General features: G+C 43.5%; 2 protein-coding genes across 4 annotated transcripts in view; one reads left to right on the forward strand and one right to left on the reverse strand.

The window, feature by feature from the left end:
• Positions 1 to 36: 36 nt before the first annotated feature.
• Positions 37 to 4,932, reverse strand: MISFA (mitochondrial sheath formation associated). The gene is made up of 4 exons (XM_055317829.1): positions 4,582 to 4,932; positions 4,071 to 4,163; positions 2,309 to 2,346; positions 37 to 1,647 (listed from the first exon to the last, which is right to left on the reverse strand). Exons 1-2 carry the CDS (start codon positions 4,648 to 4,650, stop codon positions 4,071 to 4,073), a joined length of 162 nt encoding a protein of 53 aa, XP_055173804.1. The 5' UTR covers positions 4,651 to 4,932; the 3' UTR covers positions 37 to 1,647; positions 2,309 to 2,346.
• Positions 4,933 to 14,593: 9,661 nt separating this feature from the next.
• Positions 14,594 to 24,392, forward strand: part of UEVLD (UEV and lactate/malate dehyrogenase domains) — a 50,314-nt gene continuing 40,515 nt past the window's right edge. For 2 of the 3 annotated variants that reach the window (XR_008663431.1, XM_055317781.1), the window contains exons 1-2: positions 14,597 to 14,682; positions 21,919 to 22,003. Coding sequence is in view for 2 of the 3 variants with exons in the window: in XM_055317781.1 (XP_055173756.1) it covers positions 14,641 to 14,682; positions 21,919 to 22,003 (127 nt within the window). In the remaining variant the exon portion in view is untranslated. Of the gene's footprint in view, positions 14,683 to 21,918; positions 22,004 to 24,392 lie in introns of all 3 variants that reach the window. The other variant, XM_055317780.1, reaches the window with a different exon arrangement.

Here is a 24,392-nt window from a genome sequence, read left to right on the forward strand (position 1 = left end):
CCTCCTTACACATATACCTCTCTGTTCATTCTCCTTGACACGTTCACGTCTGCTCGGCCCCCACAACTGCCCCCCCTCCATGCCCCCCACCAGCTTACGAGAGCTGGTCTGCTACCAGACACCCAGGTTAGGACAACTGCTTGGAGGTATACTCCGAACCGGAGGAGGAAGTACTGGGTATACAGTTCCTCTTGTCAAGAAAATGAGCAGGTTCTGTCCCCCTATAATAAAAAGAGCCTGAAATAACTGAGAAAGATGAGTCCTTTGGAATATATGTAGGAGGCAAGTAGGCACAGCCAGGCAGCCAGAAAATGTAGGCACTTAACCTGATGGGATGAGTTGAGTCTAGGTCACATAAGTATTATAAGAGATGCTACTATCCTAGATTCAGGATTACTGTGTTGCTTATGCAGTTTGAGTTCACTTTTCATAAGGAATAAAAAAGGGCAACCTATTCAGTGTACAGGGCCACTTAAAAAATAGTTTAGCAAATGTACCATAGTCCATCAACACAATGTTACCCACATAACCAAAAGATCTACTTTGGTGGTACGGATGCACTTCTGAACAATGGGACCATCCATCATCCCCAGGCAGCCACAGAATGGGAGAAGTTCCACACAGTCTGTTTCAAAAGCAGTTGCTCTTGTTAAGTTCTCACCACCCCCCCCCTCCACTCCCCTCTCAGGGTCAGAAAATTCCAAACCACATCTAGAGGGCTTATGAGGAATATGCTAGGGCTCAAATGCCCAGAATCACTGCATGGGTCTTCTACTTGGGTTTCCATCCTTGGTCTCAAACTCAAACTGCATCATACCGAGGACTGGCTTTTGTTTCTGTGTGTGCTGCCCTGTATTACCAACAGTCACCGCTAAATCATCAGACACCTTCCTTGCTATTCAGGTGAGGGAGGCATTTAAGCCAAGAGACAGCCAAGATCTTGGATGCTCCAGGCTCTTGTTTGGCTCTTTTCCTTGGCACATAAAAACATGCCAAGGGGTTTGGGGTCTAGAAGGTCTGGATCTTTTATTTTTTATTTTTTGAAGGTCTGATCTTAATCTTGACTGCAACCCAGAGCTGTGGGGCTGGTAAGATACTTGGGGCCTCTCAACTTCATTTTTGCCATTTTGTTAAAAGGCCAGTGCCTAACCCAGAAAGCTATACAGATTAAAATAATGTATGATTTAGCACCCAGTATGAAAATGAAGTCCTTTCCGCACACAGTATTAGCCTTCAGTTCTTGGTAATAGCTGTGAAGTTACTACAATTCTCGCCTTTTCTGTAACATTTTTTTGACCCTGGAGCCTGGACAGAGGAGAAAGGCTATACTTGGGAACGAGGTCTACAGAATACGGGGCAAATGGAACTAGTTATCTTAGTCTTATTGCCAGTCTGAGAGACTGAAACAGAGGGGACCCAATCACATCCATCTACCCCAACTACCTCCCCACCCTCCATCTCCCTGTTTGCAGCTAACGGAATACCAAGTCTTATCTTAAAAAGTACGGAAGTTTTTTACATAAAATGTGACAAAATAATGTGCAATTACTTTATGCTAAACCAACAACAGGAACTGTACAGCTGGTCAGGTGAGCTTCAGAGCTGCATTACTTCACCAGGATCATCTTTGCTTACTTCCACCGGGGTCTGGGGAAAGAAAAGTATGTCAGGTGGACCTCACCTAGTGTTTGCTTGTGTGTGTGGATGAGGCAATTGCCCTCCTTGCCGAGGACAGGCGGAAGTAGCTTTGTCCAGTCCTATCTCTCAATGCCTCTGATCCCAGTTGCCAGAAGGGCTTAGCCATGTGGGAGGTGACAAGAGGCCAAAAAAGAACAAATATCCAAGGTCTAATGGGAAGAGAGAAGATCTCTGGCACCAGAACCACTTTATAAACTGCCGTTTACTTGAGGAGGGAGGGTTAAGTGTAGGTTGCTGGTGTGAGCTGATTTAAGAAATGTGACCGAAGCCTGGGCACATGAAATGGCCCCCCCCCCCGAGCATAATCCTAGGTCATCCATGTCAGACAGTTTTGACTCAAGGCCTGAAATACCTTTACCTCAACATCTCTGGGTTATTTGAGACTGAAGAATTTAAGACTAATGACTCTTAGGAAAATATGTATAAAAGAAAGACATGAAAGAGAGGGAACTCTCAGTGAATAATAGTATGTAAGGTACAACCCCTTTCTAAATAAAGAGAAGACTATTCGTTTCTAAAGTTACTAGAGTTGAATTTTGATGCTTAGCTCATTTATCTGAGGCAGTACTTTCAAAGTAGGTATAGAAAACAAAGTTGAAAGCACACTTACCCCTCCTGGGGGATACTTATATCCCTTCCACATGGTTCCTGCAATGAGAAGCAACCATAAGACAACAATCATTGTGGGGCTTCTTGCTCAGCTGGTGGTGTGTGCTGGGGACAATAGGTGGTACTGAAAGGTGTGGTGGTCTATTCCCTGAGTCCTGGGAACTGGGCTGTCTTCATTCAAGACCAGATGGTAGATTGCCCAGCATGATAGTTCCTGGCTGAAGAGCTTTGTGGTCTAGTCTGAACAGCAATGACTCGCCAGGGCCATTTTGGGGGGCAGAGATCAGACACCAATTGTGACATCAGCTCCTGTGACCCTGCGGGGACCAGTCAGAGTGGTAGCTATGGGACAATTGACTAGGACGCCTGGTGTGTTGGGGCCAAAGAACCCTTAATAGAAAGGCCCTGTTCTCCGGTGACCCTCCATGGTTTGGATCTAGCTGGCATCACATCTTTATTAACTCGTCACCTGTCAGAATATTAACTATTGGCTTTATGCAATCAGATACAAAAAGCACTGTTATGTAAACAAAACTAAACGGGCCCCGGATTAATTGGGAGGACTGGCTAGGCATGCTGTGAGCAATTACTTTATACACTATTGCTAGACTATTTGAAAAAGAGAAATCTTGCATTTTGTGAAACACCACAGTTAAACACACATTATGCAGGGTATGCCTCCTTACAACTTCCCTGGAAAGGGAAGAGAAGGAAGATGGGTGTTATGTTCATTCCACAGCTGGAAAATCTGAGGTGGTTTGGTTTGGGCAGGATCAGGGTGGCAGTGGCTCAGCTAAGCAAGTGCCCCGTGCCTCCACCCACATCCCTACCCCCACACAAAGGTCTGGCTCAGTTGGGTCAAAACTCACATAGAAATTCTGGGGTTGGTGGCGGAAAAAAAAAAAGAAACTTCCTGGCCTACTTCTAGTATCCCTGGGGTTGGGACATGATGCTCCTGCTGTCCAGAGAAGTTTCCCAGAAAACCCGCTCCTGTCACTGGCTTACTTACTAAGTAAAGTTGCTTACTGAAGTCTTACAAAGACTTTAAGTTTCTTTAACAGCGGGAACATCTTTTGAAAAAACAGGTCTGAATGAAAGGGAGTGGGATGTGGTCTAGTGGAATGTGTGCAAGAGGTGGAGTCCAGAGACCTGTGCTTGCTTCCCAACTTCACATATGGAGTTGGTCTGTATGGCCTTGGGTAACCAATTGAGGTTGTGGTCACCAATAAATCTTCGTTGACCAGTTCATTATTTTGCTTGGTTGTTGATGCTTTGCATCAAATGCTTGACATGAATTCCCAAATGCAATCCTCAAAAAATAGTAAGATGCTGAGCTATCCCCATTGTACAGATGAAGAAAGTGAGGTTTAGAGATTAAACTTTCCCAAGGGATTGAACTTTTTACACAGCTAGTGAGTAGCAAAGTTAGGGCTTGAATTCACTAACATTAACTCTAGTCTTGGAGTCTGCCAAAAGGGGCGCTAAAAATGCTCATTCAACTAATTATAGAGTTTGTGAGAAGCTAATAGACCAGAAGTCTTTGAAAAGATAGACCTAGGAGATGTGCTTAACAAATCTTTGAACCTTGGCCTGCTGTCCAAAGCAGCACTTGCTGTATTCTCTTTCCCCCACCACATACCTCAAACCACTTTCCCTTTGACAGTTTGTTTCCCAGGGGAAAATAAACTCTCCATTGAGATTTTAGGGTGTCACCACATTCTCTGGAAAGGGAGGAACTGAGTTCAGCAGATCTGACCACTCACTCAGAGTTGCGGGTCTTCATCCAAAGCCCAGCTCCTCAGTCGTGTCTTGTTCTCCTGAACAGGCCACTTCTCCTTCCACTTCAGAGTTGGAGGCTGAGTCAGAAAGAAATTTAAAGGCAGAAGTGGTTCTACTTGTTGGGCTAGTAGGTGACTGCCTCTGTAGGACCAGAGGGGCTCTCGGGAGGTCCCACCAATGTCCATATTGCCATTCCTACCAGTGACCACTGATCTCCTTGGCCTAAAAACCACTGTCTTCAGAAGCTCTCTGATAAATTCTGTAATGCTTTGAAATAAGTGCTATTACATACCCAAGGGGCAGGTGGTACTCAGAGATACCCCAATGGGATGAGAAGTAGCCTGGGAAACTAACTTTGTTGCCATTGACCTCTATTTAGTAGTGAGATCTCAACTATCTTTCCCATTTGGTCACATCTCCCAGCTGGGAGAGTGAGCCAGGGCCAGAGCCAGGATGGACTACTATCAGGGATCCACAGGCAGGGCCATTACTTACCATGAACTCCGGAAACGTGCCCATGTAACATGCAAGTCCAACAAAAAGCATCCAGCCAAGCACGATCATGATAACAAATAAAACAATGTCTAAGACACAACTGCAGTCAAAGACTCTTCACCAAGATCTTGGCAGAGGAGTGTGCTCACGAAACCCTCAGTTGGTAGAGGTCTTGCATGTCAGTTCCAGTCCTTGGCTCCAAAGGATCCGGAACTCCCTAGTGGAGAAGCTGGAGTCCAGTAGGGCATTGTGACATCATTGGTCACATGGCCCAGGCTCACATGTCAAAGATACTGCCCCAAGACCAGTAGCTGAGCAGCAAACTTAGCTTTTTGTATGCATTCACTCATAGCAACAATATGAAGTAGATTCTATTATCAAGCACATTTACTAATGAGAAGACCAGAGCGTAGAGAGCCTAAGTGACTAGCACTAGGTCACACAGCTGATGCTCCCGATCAGGGCCAGGACTCATCTGTTAGGAAATTGGGCTCCCTAGAATCCAGACAGGAACTGGAAAGGGTGTGTTCTTAGGCCTATGACAGCTGTGAGTGCAATAAACTCAATTCTAGGGCAGTGAGACATCTCTTATTTCTGTCCCTGCAACCCCCTCATCATCTCAAGGGCTCTGTCACCACCATTTTATACCATTCTTCAATAGCTTTGGTCAGTAACTCTCTGCTGGTTCTCCTCTCTTGGCCTTCAGAAGCCACAAGGAAATTCTTTCATCACAAAAACCTCCAAATGATGCTGTGGCTCCTTCCTAACCGGTTTCTAAATTTCCTTTTATGCCCAAACTTCTGAAACACTCAAAGCCTTTCTTCCCAAACTCTACCTTTCTTCCACACATTGCATTCTGACTTCTGGCCCCCACATGGCTACTCAGATGCTCTCGGAGGTTATCAAAATCTCCTTTTTGTCAAGTCTAATGATCTCATCTTCACCCTTCTGACCTCCTTGTACTGTCACAATGGACCCTTCTCTCCATCAGAATTCTTTCTACAGACACACGTCCCCATGGGTTATGTTGGTATCTTCTTTATTTTCATTATTTTAAATTATGAAAATAACAGGTGCTCATGGCAAAACATGAAACCACCCACAGATATCTAAGAAAAATTTAACTATCTCCCCTCTTTTTCCCCTTAGTTCCCATCCCCATGATGTAACCAAGCCTGGTGTGTACCCTTCTGCCAAAGAATCTTCCATGGGCTTGCAAACATCAGTCCACATGTAAAGGGATAGAAGGGTTTCTTTTCAGTGTTGCCTTATTAAACGTGATCATACTACCTATGCTACTATGCAACTTGCTTTTATCCTGTTAACAATGGATAAAAAAAAAATCTAAACACTTTCTCTTTTTTTTTTAACAATAAGCTTTATTGAGGTATAAATCACATATGATAAAATACACTTTTTTAGTGTGCAGTTGAGGAGTTCTGAAGCATGTGTCAGGCTTTTAACAACAACCATAAATAGAAGAGAAAAAAGTTCAATCATCTCACAAAGCTCCCTTTGCTACTAGTGTCCTCCCCCCTGAACTCCTTGCCCCCTGGAAACTGCTTTTGCATTTTCCAGAACTTCACATAAAGAGAACTAAAAAACTCATTCATTGGCTTCTTTCACGTAACATAATGTTTTTAAGATTCATCCACATAGTACAGTAGTTTGTGCTGTTTTATTGAATGAACGTATGGTCTGCTGCGTGCACATAGCAGTTTATCAATTTACCTGTCAAAGAACATTTGGGTTGTTTCCAGGTTGGGTTATAACGAACAGTTATTATAAATCTTTGGGTACAGTTTTTTGTAAGAACGTTAAGTTTTAGTTTCTCTAGGGTGAATCCCAGTGGGGGTATTTGAATCACATGGTAAGTGCCTGTTAAAAAAACCTTTATCGCTAGTTCTCAGCAATTTTACTTTGATAGGACCATGTAATTTTCTGCATGTTTCTTCTATTTGGGGTTTGGTGAGCTTCTTGGAACTGTGGGTTTATGGTTTTCACCAAATTGGGAAAATATGTGGCCACTATTTCCTCAAACATTTTTTCTGCCTGCCTGTCCCTCTCTGTGACGTCCATTAGATGTCTGTAAGACCAGTACCCAGTGTGAACATGTCCCACAGCTTGCTGGTGGTCTTTGTTTCATTTTGGATTTTCCATGGCTTTGTTTTTCAAGTTCACTCATTATTCTCCTCTAGTGTCTAATCTTGAGACCCATGCAGTGCATTTTTCATTTGACATACTTTTCTTTTTTTTTTTTTTTTAAAGATTTTGTTTATGAGAGAGACAGACAGACAGAGACAGAGACACAGGCAGAGGGAGAAGCAGGCTCCATACAGGGAGCCCGATGTGGGACTCAATCCCGGGTCTCCAGGATCACGCCCTGGGCTGAAGGCAGCGCTAAACCGCTGAGCCACCTGGGCTGCCCTCATTTGACATACTTTTCATCATCTCTTCAAGTTCAAGTTGTCTTTTAAAAAAATACTTTCATTTTTTTCCCACATCAAGTTCATGTTTTCCTTTGCATCCTTGAGAGTTTTTATAAGACTGATAATAAACATTTTAAGGACTCCATCTACAAATCTATCATCCCTCTCTCATATCTGGAGTTGTTTTGATGGTTGATCTTTCTCTTTTTGTTATGGGCGATATTTTCCTACTTCTTTTGAATGTCTGGGAACTTTTAGGTTGGATGTTCAACATGGCAAACTTTACAGGGCTGTTTGCTGGACTCACATTCCTTTCAGTAGTGTGGGGTTTTCTTTTTTTTTTGTGTGTGTGTGTGTGGGGGGGGGGTTTCTTCCAGGATGTTTGGGCTCTGTCTGATTCTTCCGAGGCTTGCTTTAAGACTTGTTATGGTGGGCACAGAGCATCTTTTACTCTGAGGATAATTCTCCCTATGACTGACCCTTCTGATTCCCACTGGGCACTCTCTCTGATGCCTGTTGTGTTCAGTTTTTCAAATGTGTGGAATTTGCCACAACTCTGAGCCTCTTTGGGAGCTCCAAGAAGTTTTGACCTGCTGTTTCGGGGGGTCTTATGGAGTTTTGGTATGCAGAAATTCAGCAGTTTTGGTATGCAGAAACTCAGCTGGAGGTTCATGAGGACCCTCTGGAGATCTCCAGAGTTCTCTCTCTCTGCAGAACCCCTTCTTCTCCAGGCCTCCATCCTGCAAATTCCTAGTACCCTGGACTCCTTTGTACTCTGCTCTTTCTTTACAACTTAGCAAGATTACCCCAGTTTGGGTAACCCCTCTGTGCTGCAGTCTGAAAAATGTTTCCAGGCAGGACGTTGGGGCAATTGTAAGCCTCTTCTCCTTTCTTTCCTGTCTCTCAAAGTTCATAGGCTTGTGCTGCTTCTTGTGCAAAAACTGAAAACAATTACTGCATCTATTTTGTGCAGTTTTCCATTTGTTTTTGGAGAGAAGGCGACTCCTGTAACAGTTGATCCTTATTCTCATTCTTTTTAAATTCCTGCATAATACTCCCCATTTATTTCCCTTCTCCTCATGATGACTGTATCTGTCCAGAGACGGAAACCACACAGTAATTTCAATTTCAACTTAGAAAGCTAAATAAAGAGAATTAGTAAGTAGGAACAAGAGATTAACTAAGGAAAATGCAGAAAGCTCTACATATATAGAAATAGCATATGCAGGGAGAAGCCACACCTCTAAGGCTGAGGCAAAGCAACCAAGGAAGAAACAAACTTGCAAGAGTCTCTCCTTTCCAAGGCTGAAATCCAAAACTTGTTGAAATGGTGGCCATCACCAACTGGGTGGTAGAGAAATCCAATCTGCTGCAGGCCAGATGTGACAATTAGAGAATCACTAGATGCTGGTGAAATCGGCCACAAAGTCTCCAGAGAAGGTTCTGGGAAGTTTACTGATCATCGCTGAGATTCTGCCAGCAGAATATACCAGGAAGCCACCCTGTGGGGTGCTGGTGGTATAACGCAAGGCAAACTGTTCCATGGAAGGGATGCCATTGAAACTCAATGGAAAAGTCCATAGAAAGGCCACTGAAACTCAACAGGGCTGACCACCACTGGATATGCCCCATGTGCCACTGGCAGCCACATAGTAGAAGACGGAGAACAAAGGCATTCTGGGACCAGGAAGAGAAGTTTCTTCCTCCTACCATATCTCCCCAAGACCCTCTATTGATAAAACTTAACATCATGCCCACTAGCAAGGAAAAAAATGTTCACAAGGTCCAGCTCCATTATAGCAGAGCCAGCAGTGCATGGTGGATTCAGAGTTGAAGGACAATGAATTCCTAAATGGCACACTGTGCATTTAGGTTTTCTCCAACCTTTTTTTTTTTTTTTTACCACCATAAACAATGCTGTGATGGTTAAACCAAATTTCTTAGACAATTTCTTCTGAGTATTGCCAGGTTTTTACTTGTTAACCAGTAAAGCAGCAAGAGGACAAAAAGGGTATGCCAGTTCAGATAGAGCACGAAAATGGAGGCTATGTAAAATGCCTACAGAAAAAGAACTAGCATAAGAAAAGAAAGATCATAATTTCATTTTCATAAGGACAAAGAATGTCTTTCACAAGACAAAGGATACTGTGGAAGGGTCGCCTGAGAGGCAGGTAAGCTGTCAGTCAATGAACAACAACATAAGCTCCATACATCTAAGTAAAGGATACTGGTTTTTGATGCAAACATTTTTAAAATTTTCACGAGATCCAATTTGCTTATTTTTTCTTTTGTTGTCTCTGCCTTGGTCATATCCAAGAAATCACTGCCAAATCCAATGTCATGAAGTTTTTTCTTATGTTTTCCTCTAAAAGTTTTATTGATTTTTAAAAAAATTTAAAAGATTTTATTTATTCCTGAGAGACATAGAGAGAGAGGCAGAGACCTAGGCAGAGGGAGAAGCAGGCTCTTCGCAGGGAGCCTGATGTGGGACTTGATTCCAGAACCGCAGGATCATACCCTGAGACAAAGGCAGATGCTCAACTGCTGAGCCACCCAGGTATCCCTAACAGCTTAATTGTTTTAGGTCTTACATTTAGGTACTTGATCCATTTTTGAGTTAATTTTTGTAATATGGTGTATTAGATAAGAGTCCAATTCATTCTTGCATATGGATGTCCAGTTTTCCCAGCAGCATTTGTTGAAAAGACTGTCCCTTCCCCCATTGAATGGTCTTGGCACTCCTGTCAAAAATCATTTGACCATGTATGCAAGGATTTATTTTTGGGCTATCTATTCTATTCTACGGGTGAGGTACTTAGGTAAAAAATCATAGACAGAAAATAGAATGGTGAGTTGCCAAGGGCTGGGAGGAAGGAAGAGCAGGAAGACATTATTTAGTAAATATAAAGAGTTTCACTTTTAGAAGATGAAGAGGATTTTGGAAATGGGTGGTAAAGATGGCTGGGCTACATTATGAATGTATTTAATACCAGTGAACGGTGTACCTAAAAATGCTTATGAGGGTAAATAGTAGATTATGTGTATTTTACCCCAATAAAAAATGAGGGAAAAAGGGAAAAGTGATGAGGATACATGTCTCTGATATTTAGAATACTAGGGTTTCATCCCTGAACAATATGTCTGATAGAACCAATAACTATGAAAACAAAGAGTGTAAACAGCGACCAGAAGAGCACCCAAAAAAAAAAAATTCATATTTTAAGCAAGCCCTTCTTGTGACTTTTCACAAGCTGCAAACAAAGATGCAGAATATACACTTTTCCATTTCTTAGTTTGGGGATCTTTTGTGTCCTTTAAATATCATTAACATCTTTGTACCTGTGTCTTGGGTATTTTTATTTCAGGAAGACAAGTTTCCTAAGGTAGGTTTATAGAACAAAAGATATGTCAGATTACTTTGCCTAAAGTTTGTAGCAAATAATGCTCCCACTGACTACATTTGAGTTTCTTAAACCAGGGTACAGGGATGGGATTCAGTGGATCCGTGAACACTCCTGAAATTGGACACAAAATGGACTGCGTATGTTGGCATGTACATTTTTCTGGGACAGGTCTGTATCTTCCAAACCAAAACTCAGATAAGGCCGAGAATTAGTACACTATGCCACCGTCTCCCTATGGCTTTGGTCACCCTACACTCTCATTCATTCAGCAAACTTACCAAATATTAGAAGAATGAAGACATGTAATAAATTCAAGCATGCTAGGCACTAGGAATACAGAGATACATGAGATTTCACAGCTATCTGCCAGAACCTTACAGTCTTTGGGGACAGAAGGAGAGGAAGAGATGGAAGTAGCTGGTATAATAAAATATCCCAGGCAGGGCATTAAGGCATGAAGCAAGGAAGACATAATGTGTTTAGGGAAAAGTGAATGTTTCAGCCTGGTTAGATTACAGGATGTAATAGCGCCAATTTCTGGATGTGTGTGGGGGTTGTAGCAAGTCAGCGAGTGTTTGTACTAAACAATCTTCTTCTTATGATGAAGTACCAAAAGGCACAGAATTCCAGCTTCCTAGAGATTATTAATCACAAAATTTCATCACAACTTCACATTCACAGAGGCAGCAACATGCATAGATTAAGAACATGGTCTCTAACACCACCTTCTGCAATAACTTAACCTTTCTGAATCCTGGTTACACTTTTGTAAAATGGAGCCAATTATACCATACATCCTCTATTTTAAGGTGCACACTTTTTCACATTTTAGCTCCTTTCAAATAGGTGTGTTAAAATTGGCATTTATATTCAATTTTGCAATCTTTTCTCTCCCAAAACATTGTCAATAACACGTCTTACTGAACAGGTTCTCAGAAATAAGGAAATAGGTAATACAACCCTAAACCTCAGTTTCCTCACCAGTAGAACTGAGATACTTTTATCTAGGTCATAGGGTTCTGTGAAGATTAACTGTGATAAAGCACATAAAACTCTTAGCAATGTACCTTCCCCACAGGAAATGATGGCTACACACATACACAAACACATAGACACACACACACATGCACAAAGGGGCATAAAATGTTCACTGTGGCTGTAAATCATTCATGGTAACTAAACCAGAAGACAATGAGCTGTTTGGATGGAAGGCATCTTCCATAAAAGGTTCTTTCATAAAAGATTGAAGAACCTTGCTCAGGCCTCGCTTCCAATTTGGTATCTTTTCCTTGATTAATGGATGTCTGACAGGGTCTGTGAGATCTTAAAGACCCTGGAAGTCCCACTGTTTCCAAGTTTGTTAGATCTGCCTGGGGGTCTCTTTAGAGGTCTCTTATCTTTCCATCTTCCCCCTCCTACCTTCTCTCCTGGCTTCCTCTCTTGCCCCATACACTCTCTTCACAATGCAGCAGTCAGACTTATTCTTTTAAAACTCAGTCACATCACTGCTCTATCCAAAACTCTCCAGTCCCTTCCTCTTTCTCTCAGATAAAAGCCTAAGAAAGAAAAAAGTTCCCTGACATCTGGGAACTGGTCTGACCCAGCTACAAAGGTCTCAGTGTTGTTAGAGGTTGACCTGGCACTCAGAGCAAGGCTGGCTTACTCTCTTGTCAGATAAAACAATCTCACAGAACACAAACAGCAGACAGGGTCCCTCAGACCATGATAAAATGAGACCAAATAAAGCCACTTCATAATTTTGTCTAAGCAGAGACAAACCAAGGTCGCTGTGCAGCCCATGAAATGCCAAATATCCTCTTCCCTCTATTATGAGTGATTGATACGTCTTTACCAATTACTGCTTTATCCTTGCTCGAGTGTGCCCATTTTGTAGATATTTATTGAGATATCCAATCACAGAACGGTCTCTGCTTTCTGCCATCACCCAATCCAAAGTGAAGGTTCACTTCCTTAAACCCTCCCCAAAGGGTCACCCAAAGCCCCAATCCTGTAATAGGTCTTACTAACATTCTCGAACTGAGCAGGCCCAATGGTTCTCCCCGGTATCTGTAATCAACCCAACCTGCTTAAGTGTGGGTGTGTTTCTGATGCTCTTCTGGCTGGAGGCTACTGACAAGCCAAAGTCACAAATGTCTACCAAGGTCCCACAGCGGTTCTTAGACTTCACTGCGCATTAGATTCATCCGGTTTGTAAAAAAGGACTGCTTGAACTCTACCCTTCCCCCAGAGTTTCTGATTCTATAAGTCTGGGGATGGGGGGTCTTAGAATCTGTATTTAAAACAGGTTCCAAAAAAAAAAAAAAAAAAGGATCCCTGGGTGGCGCAGCGGTTTAGCGCCTGCCTTTGGCCCAGGGTGCGATCCTGGAGACCCGGGATCGAATCTCACGTCGGGCTCCCGGTGCATGGAGCCTGCTTCTCCCTCTGCCTATGTCTCTGCCTCTCTCTCTGTGTGTGTGTGTGACTATCATAAATAAATAAAAATAAAAAAAATAAAACAGGTTCCAGGTGATGCTGAGACAGTGAGTCTGGGGGCCACAGTGGAAGAATCACTGCCCTAAACCATTTGTGGCCTCCCCCTTATTTCTCTGAGTTAGCCTCCTTCTGTTTCCTCACCTCTTACTTCATTCTGTTCCAGCCACACTGGCCTTCTTGTTGTTTTGAGCTCATGCCTATCTTAGGAACTCTGCTTTGAATGCCCTCTAATCTAGAACCCTTACTCTCTCACCTCTCAGGGAGACCTACCCTAATCTCCTTACCCTGTCTTTTAAAAACTTATTCCCCACAACCCACTTAATTACCTTCCAACCTATGATCTAATTTACTTACTTATTATATGTATTGTATTGTTTTGCTCTCCTCCTAATGAAAGGATGGACAGCCTCAGGACAACTGATATTTTTGTCTATTCTGTTCACTGCTGTATCTTCAGACCTAGAAAAATACCTATCAAACAAACAGTCAATGCTCCAGAAAAGTTTGTTGAATGAATAAATATCCTTTCCAGCCTTTACTTTCTCCTCCTAAATTAAATCACAGCATTCCTTTCTTCAGCTCTCCCTGCAAACACGATCACAGTCCTGCTCACCCAACCCCCTGACGGTTACAATATCCATCTGCTGCGACTTTTTTAGGCCCAGTGGCTCAAGTCGGGGATAAAGCAGGGAAGTAAATCATAAGTCAAGAAGCCCAGACAAGGCCACAGATTGCATCTCTCGGTCCTCTCTACGAAGATGACCTTATCTACCCATCTACCTCCTCTGGTGCTCAAACTCTTCTGACCTGGCTTTTTCCTTTCTCTGCCACCAACAGTTATGGCGCATCCTCATTAAAAAAAAAAAAAGGAAGAAGAAGAGGGAGGAGGAGGAGGAGGAGGAGGAGGAGGAGGAGAGGAGAAGAAGAAGAAGAAGAAGAAGAAAAGAAGAAGAAGAAGAAGAAGAAGAAGAAGAAGAAGAAGAAGAAGAAGAAGAAGAAAGAAGAAGAAAGAAGAAGAAGAAGAAAGAAGAAAGAAGAAGAAGAAGAAAGAAGAAGAAAGAAGAAGAAAGAAGAAGAAAGAAGAAGAAAGAAGAAAGAAGAAGAAGAAGAAGAAGAAAAGAAAAAGAAAAAAGGGCCGGCCACCCCTCCCCGCATGCTGCACCAACCCACCCATCTCCCAGTTTTTCGACCATGCTCCTCCTGACTCCATTTTCCCTTTCCAGCTCCCTGAAATTCTGCTTTTGAAGTTCCGTTACCTCTTCCTTCCCGAATCTAACTACAGGTCTTGGTCGGGATCCTTTGCCGACACTCCGGCTGAATTTCACACACCCGTCCGGGAACTCTGCCCAAGCATCGCGAGCTGCTGCTACCTCCTTCACTGCTTCTCCTCGGGTCCTTCCTATTCCTCTCCTTACAGACGTCCCCAAGCCTCCTTCCAGCGAGCGGGGTCGCGACCCCCCTCCCCGGGCGCTACCGCCTGGCCCACGCCGCGCAGGGTCCACGCCGGGGCGCCGGGGACCCCGGGCGGAGCCGAGCAGCCGCGGACCTGGGCGTCGGACGCGGGGGGCGGAGCAGGGGGCGGGGCGTGGGCGGAGCAGGGGGGCGGGGCGTGGATTGGGGCGTGGCCTCGCGCCGCCCGCGAGGCTTGGGCCTCGGCGGCCTCCGTCCAGGCGTGGGCGCGGCGGCTGGTGCGCGCTGCGGTCGCGGAGGTCTGCTCCCGGACGTGGGTGGAGATGGAGTTCGACTGCGAGGGTCTCAGGCGGCTCCTGGGCAAGGTGCGGGCGGCCCGGCGGGCCGGGGGCCGGCGGTGGGGCCGCCTCATCCTTGCGTTTCCCCGACTCGTCCCGGGGCTTGGAGCGGGCTGCGGGGCGCGGTCCCCGGGAGGCTGCGGGTCTGACCCCCATCCGCCCCGGCGCCGTCCCTGGGTTCCCGGCCGGTGGGGCGGGGGCCGTGGCTCCGCCCACCACCGTGAGTCCCCGCCCCCTCTCCCCTCCCCCTCCCTGGGTCCCCGGCCGGAGAGGGGCGTGGCTCCGCCCACCACCGTGAGTCCCGCCCCCTCTCCCCCTCCCCCTCCCTGGGTCCCCGGCCCGGGGCTCCGCCCACCCCCGCCCCTGGCTCCGCCCACCCCCGCGAGCCCCTGCCCCCCTCCGCCCCCCAGCTCCGGGCCTCCACGCCCTGCGAGACTTTCTCGCGCCGCGGGCGTCTGCGCGTCCCCTAACCGCGCGCCGCTTTTCTTGCCTCGCAGCCCCTTGTCTCTGAGTCTCAACTCCGACCGGTCTCTCTGCATCTCGGGACCGCGCCGTTCGCTCCGCTTGCGTTCCGGCGGGTGCATGATCACACCGTGGGAATCGTACTTGATTTACGATCGTTTATTTACTCGTGCGGTGTACCCCGACCGCGGGGACGGGGCCGTGGTACTCCCTGCCCCAGCCCTGCGCCCGGCCGCCGCGGGGCCCTACCTGTCCGTGCAGGGATGGAGTGAAAGGGTAGCCTGTGCCTTGAGCAGGTACCGGACATGGAAACAGGGCTTGGAGGCCCAGAAGAGATCCCCCTGAATGGTTGAAAGGTTGAGCGGGAGGCCTGACCCGGAAGCCTCACCTATATTTCTGGAGCACGACTAGCAAGCTTCCAGGTTGCTCCAGGCTCTTGGTCCAGCCTCTTTGATCCCGCCCCCCGCCCCCCAGTGTATGCTCTGAGGCAACCCCCCCTTTCTCCCGCTTTCTAGTTTTGTGATTCTTAATGCTTCCTTAAGATTTCTCCATGCAAGAACCATGCACGTGTGGCATTTTTGTTGGATTTGCCCTAGATGGGGCAGTTTGCACGTCTGGGCAAGGTTGTGAAGCCTCAAGACTGAAAGTGTTTATTTAATTGATTTGAATTTTTATTTTCTGTGTCAGGTGTAGATTTTGTAGGAAGAGAAGTATCATCGTGCTGAGCACTGCACCCTTTGTGTCTCCTCTTCAAAGAGCCACTACTATATCAAGTTAAGACCGATATCAAGTTAAGACCGATTGATCGATCAATCTGACAGAGGGATCAATTGATCTATCTGACAGAGGGAGAGAGAACACAAGCAGGGGGAGCAGGGGGCAGAGGGAGAGGGAGAAGCAGCTCCCTAAGGAGCAGAGAACGCAATGTGGGGCTTCATTCCAGGACCCTGAGGTCATGACCTGAGCAGAAGGCAGAGCTCAACCCACCAAGCCACCCAGGCACCCCACTCTGTCAAGGTTTTTTTTTTTTTAATTTTATTTATTTATTCAGGAGAGACACAGAAAGAGAGGCAGAGACACAGGCAGAGGGAGAAGCAGGCTCCATGCACCCGGAGCCCGACGTGGGATTCGATCCCAGGTCTCCAGGATCGCACCCTGGGCCAAAGGCAGGCGCCAAACCGCTGCGCCACCCAGGGATCCCTGAATGGGAATTTTAAACACTACTGGTGGTTCAGTGGTTATTTAACCATTTTGGAGAACAATTTGGCTTTGTTAATTTGATTATGTGTGATTTTTATTCCTTCTACATCTAGCTAGGTAGATACCTTAGAGAATTCACAGTATATGAAGCAGCAGACACTTGCAGAATCATTCATAACTAAAAGTTAGAAACAACCCAAATGTGCCTTAACAGAAGGAAGGATAATTTGTTGTATATTCACACAATGGAAAACAGTACTGTGTGGCAGTGAAAAGGAGCTGCAACATGCAACAATATAAGTGAATCTTGAAAACATCCTATCGAGTGAAAAAAAATAGAAGTTCTATGCAAAATTATATTCTGATAAAGACAACAAAATTAAAACTAAACAATAAAATAGTGTATTTTTTAGGGATAGACACACATGTGGTAAAACTAGAAGGTGAAAGCAGAGGAAGGTAAATATACCTTCAAGGGAGACATTGAATGGGTGAGAGGACTACTCAGATGCTATGCTGTTGGAGAGGTCTGTGCTGTCAAATATGGTATCCTGTAGCCACAAGTGGCTATTTGTCAAAATTAGATAAAATTAAACGTTGAGTTTTTCAGTCATGCCAGCCACATTTAAAAAAAAAAAGATTTTATTCATTTATTCATGACAGACACAGAGAGAGACAGAGGCAGAGACACAGGCAAGAGAAGCAGGCTCCATGCAGGGAGCTCGATGCGGGATCCGATCCCGGGTCTCCAGGATCACACCCCAGGCCGCAGGCGGCGCTAAACTGCTGGGCCAACAGCCACATTTTGATTGTCAATGGCCACATGTGGCTTGTGGCTATTATATTAGATCCCCCTCACATATAGATCTTTTTCATCATGGCAGAAAGCTTTGTTGGACATTGCTATTCTAGATAATATGTAAGCAGGTTGGTGCATGGGTGTTTATTATTTGAAATTAGTGTATATGTTTCTGTGTGTGTGTATGCATATACACACATGTATATATTCTTTAGTTTGTATTAAATGTTAAGTTTAGGGTGCCTGGGTTTCTTGGTTAAGCATCTGACTTGATTTTTAGCTTAGGTCATTATCTCAGGGTTGTGGGATTGAGACCTGTATCAGGCAACATGCTCAGCCTTCATGTTGAGTCAGCTTGGGATTTTCTCTCTCCCTCAGCCCCTACCCCGCCCCCTCCTTGCACATGTGCACATGTGCCCCCCCCCCCATAAATACATATTTTTAAAAATTACTAAGTTTAGAAAATTTATCTGATTCCCTCATTCCTATTTCAGGTTTGTGGTTCCCACATCACTAGTTTGAGTTATCTTGGACAGGTAGCTTAACCCAGATTTGCTCACTCACAGAATGATAAAATTGGACTTGATCTAAGATATGTTCCAGTTAGCAATTTTTTTTTGGTGAAATGATGCCACAGAGTATTCCTCAGTGTGTCCTACATTTGAGCATATGTCATATGAGTACTCTTATGCACTCTTCCTAAATGTAAGTCTAGTAAATAAACATACAATAGTATAGTAGATAAAGTCTCACTTTTTCAGTGTTAGACTTTTTTTTTTTTTAAAGTAGGCTCCAGGTGACAACACTGCAGCCTTCTGTACATTTGTGGGATGATTTCATTCACTTTTGTTTACACTGCGTCAGGCACCCTAAATCTGGGCCTCATTTCACCTTGCTGTAGTTAATACTGCTCAGTTCTTGGTTTCAATATCCAGTCCTGTGGATCATAATTTCTTTCTCTATCCACTCTACTCATATAAGTCTGCCTTTTTGCAGAATTAATTCCCATCCACTCAGCCTATATTTATCAGAGGCATACCCTGTGCTAAGTGCTGTGGGGAGATACAGAGATGAATAAGAGATGATTCCTGCCCTCAAGTTGTTAATAATCATAGGCTTTTTCTTCTGCCAAATTCTTACCCATCTTAAAATGCTCTTCTCCCTTCCCTCTAAGTTTCTTTTTTTTTTTTAAAGATTTTATTTATTTATTCATAGAGATGCAGAGAGAGAGAAGCAGGCTCCAGAGAGCCCGACGTGGGACTCGATCCAGGGTCTCCAGGATCACGCCCTGGGCTGCAGGCGTCCCTAAACCACTGCGCCACCGGGGCTACCCCCCTCTAAGTTTCTGTACCATTCTAGACTCTTAGTGTAGGCTGTAGGCAGCTGTTCCTGGAGGCCTTTCTCTAACTTAGATATGCTTTATGTGGGTTCTTCATTTCTTATCTGTACTTACTGTTGTATATGTTTTTGTTTAAGATCTCACTTTTAGGGACGCCTGGGTGGCTCAGCGATTAAGCGTCTGCCTTTGGCTCAGGGCCTGATCCCGGATTTCTGGGATTGAGTCCCACATCGGGCTTCTTGTATGGAGCCTGCTTCTCCTCCCTCTGCCTATGTCTCTGCCTCTCTCTCTGTGTCTCTCATGAATAAATAAATAAAATCTTAAAAAAAAAAAAAGGTTCTCACTGTTACATGTGTTAATCCCAAGGTCATCATATGTACCTGTTGAAGTTGGGGTAGTCGAGCTATATCTCCTTTGCAAATGAAAAGCTTAAGGCAGGACGCCTGGGTAGCTCAGTGGTTGAGTGCTTTTGAGTCAGGGCCTGATCCCAGGGTTCTGGGATCAAGTCCCACATCAGGTACCCCTCAGGGAGCCTGCTTCTCCCTCTGCCTATGGCTCTGCCTCTCTGTCTTGAATAAATCAGTAAAATCTTAAAAAAAAAAAAAGTGTCTGAAAAGCTTAAGACTCAGAGAGAGGAGACACTCTACTAGCAGTCATTCCCCATTTCCTCCCAATCTCTCATAACCCTAGGCATCCACTAATCTACTTCCTGCTTCATGGATTTGCCTATTCTAGATATTTCATATACAAATCTATAATATGTGGCCTTTTGTGTCTGGTTTCTTTCACTTAGCATAACCATTTTCAAGGTTCATCCTTGTAGTATGTATTTTTATGGCTGCGTATGTGTTCTTTATTCTTTTTATGGCTGAGTATTCCATTTTATAAATATCACATTTTATCCATCAGTTGATGGACATTTGGCTTGTTTTCACTTGTCTATTATGAATAATGCCGCTTTGAACAATAGTGTACACGTTTTTGTATGGACATATGTTTCCACTTTTCTTGGTTACATAGTCGGAATGGAATTCCTGGGTCATATAGTAGCTTTATGCTTAGTCTTTTGAAGAACTGCCAGACTTTTCCAGAGCAGCTGCACCATTTTCTTACCAGCAGGGGTTTATGTACACAGGGGTTCTGATTTCTCTACATCCTTTCCCATACTTTTTATTGTCTTTTTTATTATGGCTTGCCTTTAAAAAAAAAAAAAGATTTATTTAAGAGAGAAAGAGAGAGCGAGTTGGGAAGAGGGGCAGAGAGAGAATCTTGAAGCAGACATCCTGTTGCGCACAGAGCCTGACAGTGGACTTGACCCCACAACCCTTGAGATCGTGACCTGAGCTGAAACCAAGAGTGAGACTCTTATTTGACTGAGCCCCCTAGGCGCCCCCTAGCCCATCTTTTAATTACAGTATAAATCCTTCAACTTTTGTGTGTGTGTGTTTTTTTTTTAAGATTTTATTAATTTATGAGAGACAGAAGAGAGAGAGGCAGAGACACAGGTAGGGGGAGAAGCAGGCTCCATGCAGGGAGCCTGATGTGGGACTCGATCCTGGGTCTCCAGGATCACGCCCTAGGCCAAAGGCAGATACTTAACCGCTGAGCCACCCAAGCGTCCCATGTGTTCTTTTATAATATTGTTTTTGGCTGTTCTAGGTCTCTTGCATTTCCATATGAATTTTAAGATCATTTTGTAAATTTTGTGCAAATTTTTATTTTATTTTTTTAAGATTTTATTTATTTATTCATGAGAGACACACACACAGAGAGAGAGGCAGAGACACAGGCAGAGAGAGAATCAGGCTCCATGCAGGGAGCCCGATGTGAGACTCGATCCCGGGACTCGAGGATCTCGCCCTGGGCCAAAGGCAGGTGCTAAACCACTGAGCCACCAGGGATCCCATTGTGCAAATTTTTAAAAAGCCAGTTGGGATTTTGATAAGGATTGTTGGGGAATATTGCCATCTTAACAATAGTAAGTCTTTTGATCTATTAACCAGGGATGGCTTTCTTCTACTTTTTTTTTTTCTTCTACTTAGATATAATTTCTTTCAACAAAGTTTTGTAGTTTTTACAGCAAGTTTTACGTGTTAAATTTATTCCTAAATGGTTTCTTTCTTTTTGATACTATTGCAAATGCAGTTGTTTTTCTCAAATTCATTTTCAGATTGAGAAAGATTCTTTTTTTAAGATTATTTATTTATTAGAGGGAGAGAGAGCATACATATGAGCTGGGAGAGGGGCAGAGAGAAAGGGAGAAGCAGACTCATTGTGGGGCTCAATTTCAGGACCGTGAGATCATGACCTGAGCTGAAGGGAGACGCTTAACCAACTGAGCCACCAAGGCATCCTGAGAAAAGATTTTTTTTTTTTTTTTTAAATTCTTTTTTTTTTTAATTTTTTATTTATTTATGATAGTCACAGAGAGAGAGAGAGAGAGGTAGAGACATAGGCAGAGGGAGAAGCAGGCTCCATGCACCAGGAGCCTGACATGGGATTCGATCCCGGGTCTCCAGGATCGCGCCCTGGGTCAAAGTCAGGCGCCAAACCACTGCGCCACCCAGGGATCCCTGAGAAAAGATTTTTAACATATTTTTTTCCCTTTATTTAATCCTCAGCCTGAGTCTAGGAGGCAGGTATTATTTCTCTTTGCAAATGAGGAAATAAGTTTAGAGAAGTTAAATGATTTTGCCAAGGTAGTATTTCTGGATGAATGAGGAGGCAGTTGACTGCAAACTCTTGAATGCTGTCTGTTCTCCCTTTGAAACCCTGGGTGAGGGGATCCCTGGGTGGCGCAGCGGTTTGGCGCCTGCCTTTGGCCCAGGGCGCGATCCTGGAGACCCGGGATCGAGTCCCACGTCGGGCTCCCGGTGCATGGAGCCTGCTTCTCCCTCTGCCTGTGTCTCTGCCTTTCTCTCTCTCTCTCTCTCTCTCTCTCTCTCTCTCTGTGTGTGTGTGTGTGTGTGACTATCATAAATAAATAAAAATTAAAAAAAAATTAAAAAAATAATAAAAAAAAAGAAACCCTGGATGAAGTACCAGGAGGGTTGGGAGGGAAATTCAGGGTGTCTCAAGTGAATGAGGTAGTCAAGAATGAGACTTGGATACTGAACAGTGGTGACATGGGTGCTCCTGCTCTATATCTTAAGCCATCAGGGAGTATTTGGAGGCCACCTGATTCAGTGATGAAAGGCCCAGGTCCAGAGTTTGAGCTCTGGCTTCACTCCTTGCTACCTCGTTCTTCAAGTCGTTTTGATTCGCTAGCTTTAATTTTCACCCTCTGTTGAGTCAGCCCTATTACCTACTTCATTAGTCCTTATTAAAAGGATTAAATCACATACTATTCATGTTCATAAAACTCAGGCCCAGGGCCTACCACACAGTGTTCTTTTAAAGATTGATTGTATTTGTTCTTCTGCTTAAAGCTTTATTCATTCCACTCTCATTTTTCTCTTTTCAGTACACCTTCAGAGATCTAACTGTGGAAGAACTAAAGAATGTAAATAGATTTTTCCCACATTTCAGATATTCCATGGACACTTATGGTAAGAATCATAACCCCTAGTTTTAGCTACATTTAATTGTTAATTATTCACAGAGAGCTCTAGAATTATAATTTCTCATTTCCCTCTTTTATCCCCTGATTTTGAACTATACTTTGCAAACTGTGGTCTCGGAGGAAATTTAAGTTAATACAACATATTATATGAGCTTTCTATTGCTGCCTTAACAAATTAGCAAAACTTACAGGCTTAAATACAAAGAACAAAACTGTTGGTTGCCAGAGGGGTGGGAGTGGGTGGACGGGTCAAAGAGAGAAAAGGTATTAAGAGTACACTTACCTTGATAAGCACTGACAAGTGTATAGAATTTTTGAATCTTGATATTGTACATCTGAAACTAATATAATACTGTCTGTTAATTATACTTGAGTATAAATAAGTGAATAAAATAAATAAACAACAATCAGCACAAATTTATTAGCTTAAAAAGCTCAAGTTTACTGCCTTAGAGTTCTGTAGGCTAGAAGGGCAACACATCAAAGTGTTGGCAGGTTTTAGGTCCTTTCGGGAGGCTCTGGGAGAGGTCTGTTTCCTTGCCTTTAATATTATTATTATTATTTAAAGATTGTATTTATTATTCATGAGAGACAGAGACAGACAGAGACACAGACAGAGGGAGAAGCAGGTTCCCTGCAGGGAGCCTGATGCAGGACTCGATCCCAGGACCCCGGGATCACGCCCTGAGCCAAGGGCAGACACTCAACCACTGAGCTACCCAGGTGCCCGCCTTTTTTATTATTATTATTTTTTTAAGTTTATTTCTATTAGTAATCTCTACATACAAGGTGGGTCTCAAACTCATGACCCTGAGATCAAGAGTTGCATGCTCCACTGACTGAACCAGCCAGTTGCCCCTCCTTGCCTTTTTTAGTGTCTAATGGTGACCCACATTCTTTAGCTCTTCATCTCTTTCCTCCATCTTCAAAGCTAGCAATGTTGCATCTCTCTGATTATCCTTCTATAGCCATATCTTTGCTTTTAAGAACCAATGTAATTATATTAGGCTTACTCCAATAATATAGGATAATTTTCCCATCCCAGGGTCCTTAACTTAATTGCATCTAAAAATGTCTCTTTGTCAAATAAAATAACATATTTACAGGTTCCAAGGATTAGGGTATTGGGCACCTTTGGAGGCCATTATTCTACCTGCCATATGATTGATTCTGAATTATTAATAACAAAGTTTAGTTATTATCTTTAGTTAATGTATAGTTACCTAGAAGTGAAGATTTTACTTCACTGTCTTTCAGAATTTCTGACCACAACCCAAACTCGGAAATGTTTTATATCATGACTCTGTAGACACATAACTGACTGTGTAGACTCTGGCATTTTCCATTCCATTCCATTTCATTTAAAAGCAAATGTGGATTGAGACTCACTAAATTGATTTTAGAGCCCACAGATTAGTCAAAACACACAGGTTTGAGAGACTTTGTTGTATGTGGGTATGTTTTATATTTGAATTAGTTGCATTTAGAAATGTACAACTCAGATTTAGGTATTAGAAAATTTGAGGAGTAGTTGAAGTATTTCTTAGGAATACTACTTTCATATGTGGAAGAAATGATTAAATTCTAGCCCAGCTGTTGCTAGCCTCTCTTGATTAGCACCTCATTATTTGGTGCTGCGGAAGTGCCTGAGATGGGGGCTGTTAACAGCTACTATTTATTAAATGCCTGATATGTTTCCAGATGCTTTATCCACATTATCTTATATATATATATTTTTTTTTACAACCAAAGCTGTGAGGTGTTACCATCTTCATTTTTCAGATAAAGAACCCGAGGCTCAAAGAGTTTAAATAACTTGCTCAAGTACACAGGAAGTTAGGGATGGAGTCGGGTTTGTAAATATGTCTGTCTTGCCCGTTGTTCATGTATGGCTTGTTCTTTTAAATGTCTTTCTTCAACATAAAGACTTAAAATTAAAACTTCATTATACCAATTAATTCTTATCTACCTCCCAAAGCAGTTGGGTAGTTTGAAACCAGAGGTAGTGTTTCCTATATTCAGTTCAGAGATGAGGGTCTTTAATTTTCAACCACTGTGTCCCAGTCATTGATGGGTAAGTCGAAGTTTCAGGGACATGAAGGTGGAAAGAAAGTTGAGAATAATGGAGTTAGAGAAACCAAAGAAGATAATTAGTGATCTTTTGAAAAGGTCACTTTAAAAACTGAAGCTAAATAAATAAATAAATATAAAAACTGAAGCTAACATTTTTTTTCTGATTATAAAGTTATTGTCTGGTATCTGAAAGTAATTATAACTGATTTGTTACACATGACAATTATTTGATAATGCCCCCACATTTTAAAATCCTAAACTTCTTAGATGTGTTTTCACATTATCTCATTTGATCCTTATGA

Source organism: Nyctereutes procyonoides, unplaced genomic scaffold (assembly GCF_905146905.1).
Source record: "Nyctereutes procyonoides isolate TBG_1078 unplaced genomic scaffold, NYPRO_anot_genome, whole genome shotgun sequence".
Taxonomy (NCBI): domain Eukaryota; kingdom Metazoa; phylum Chordata; class Mammalia; order Carnivora; family Canidae; genus Nyctereutes; species Nyctereutes procyonoides.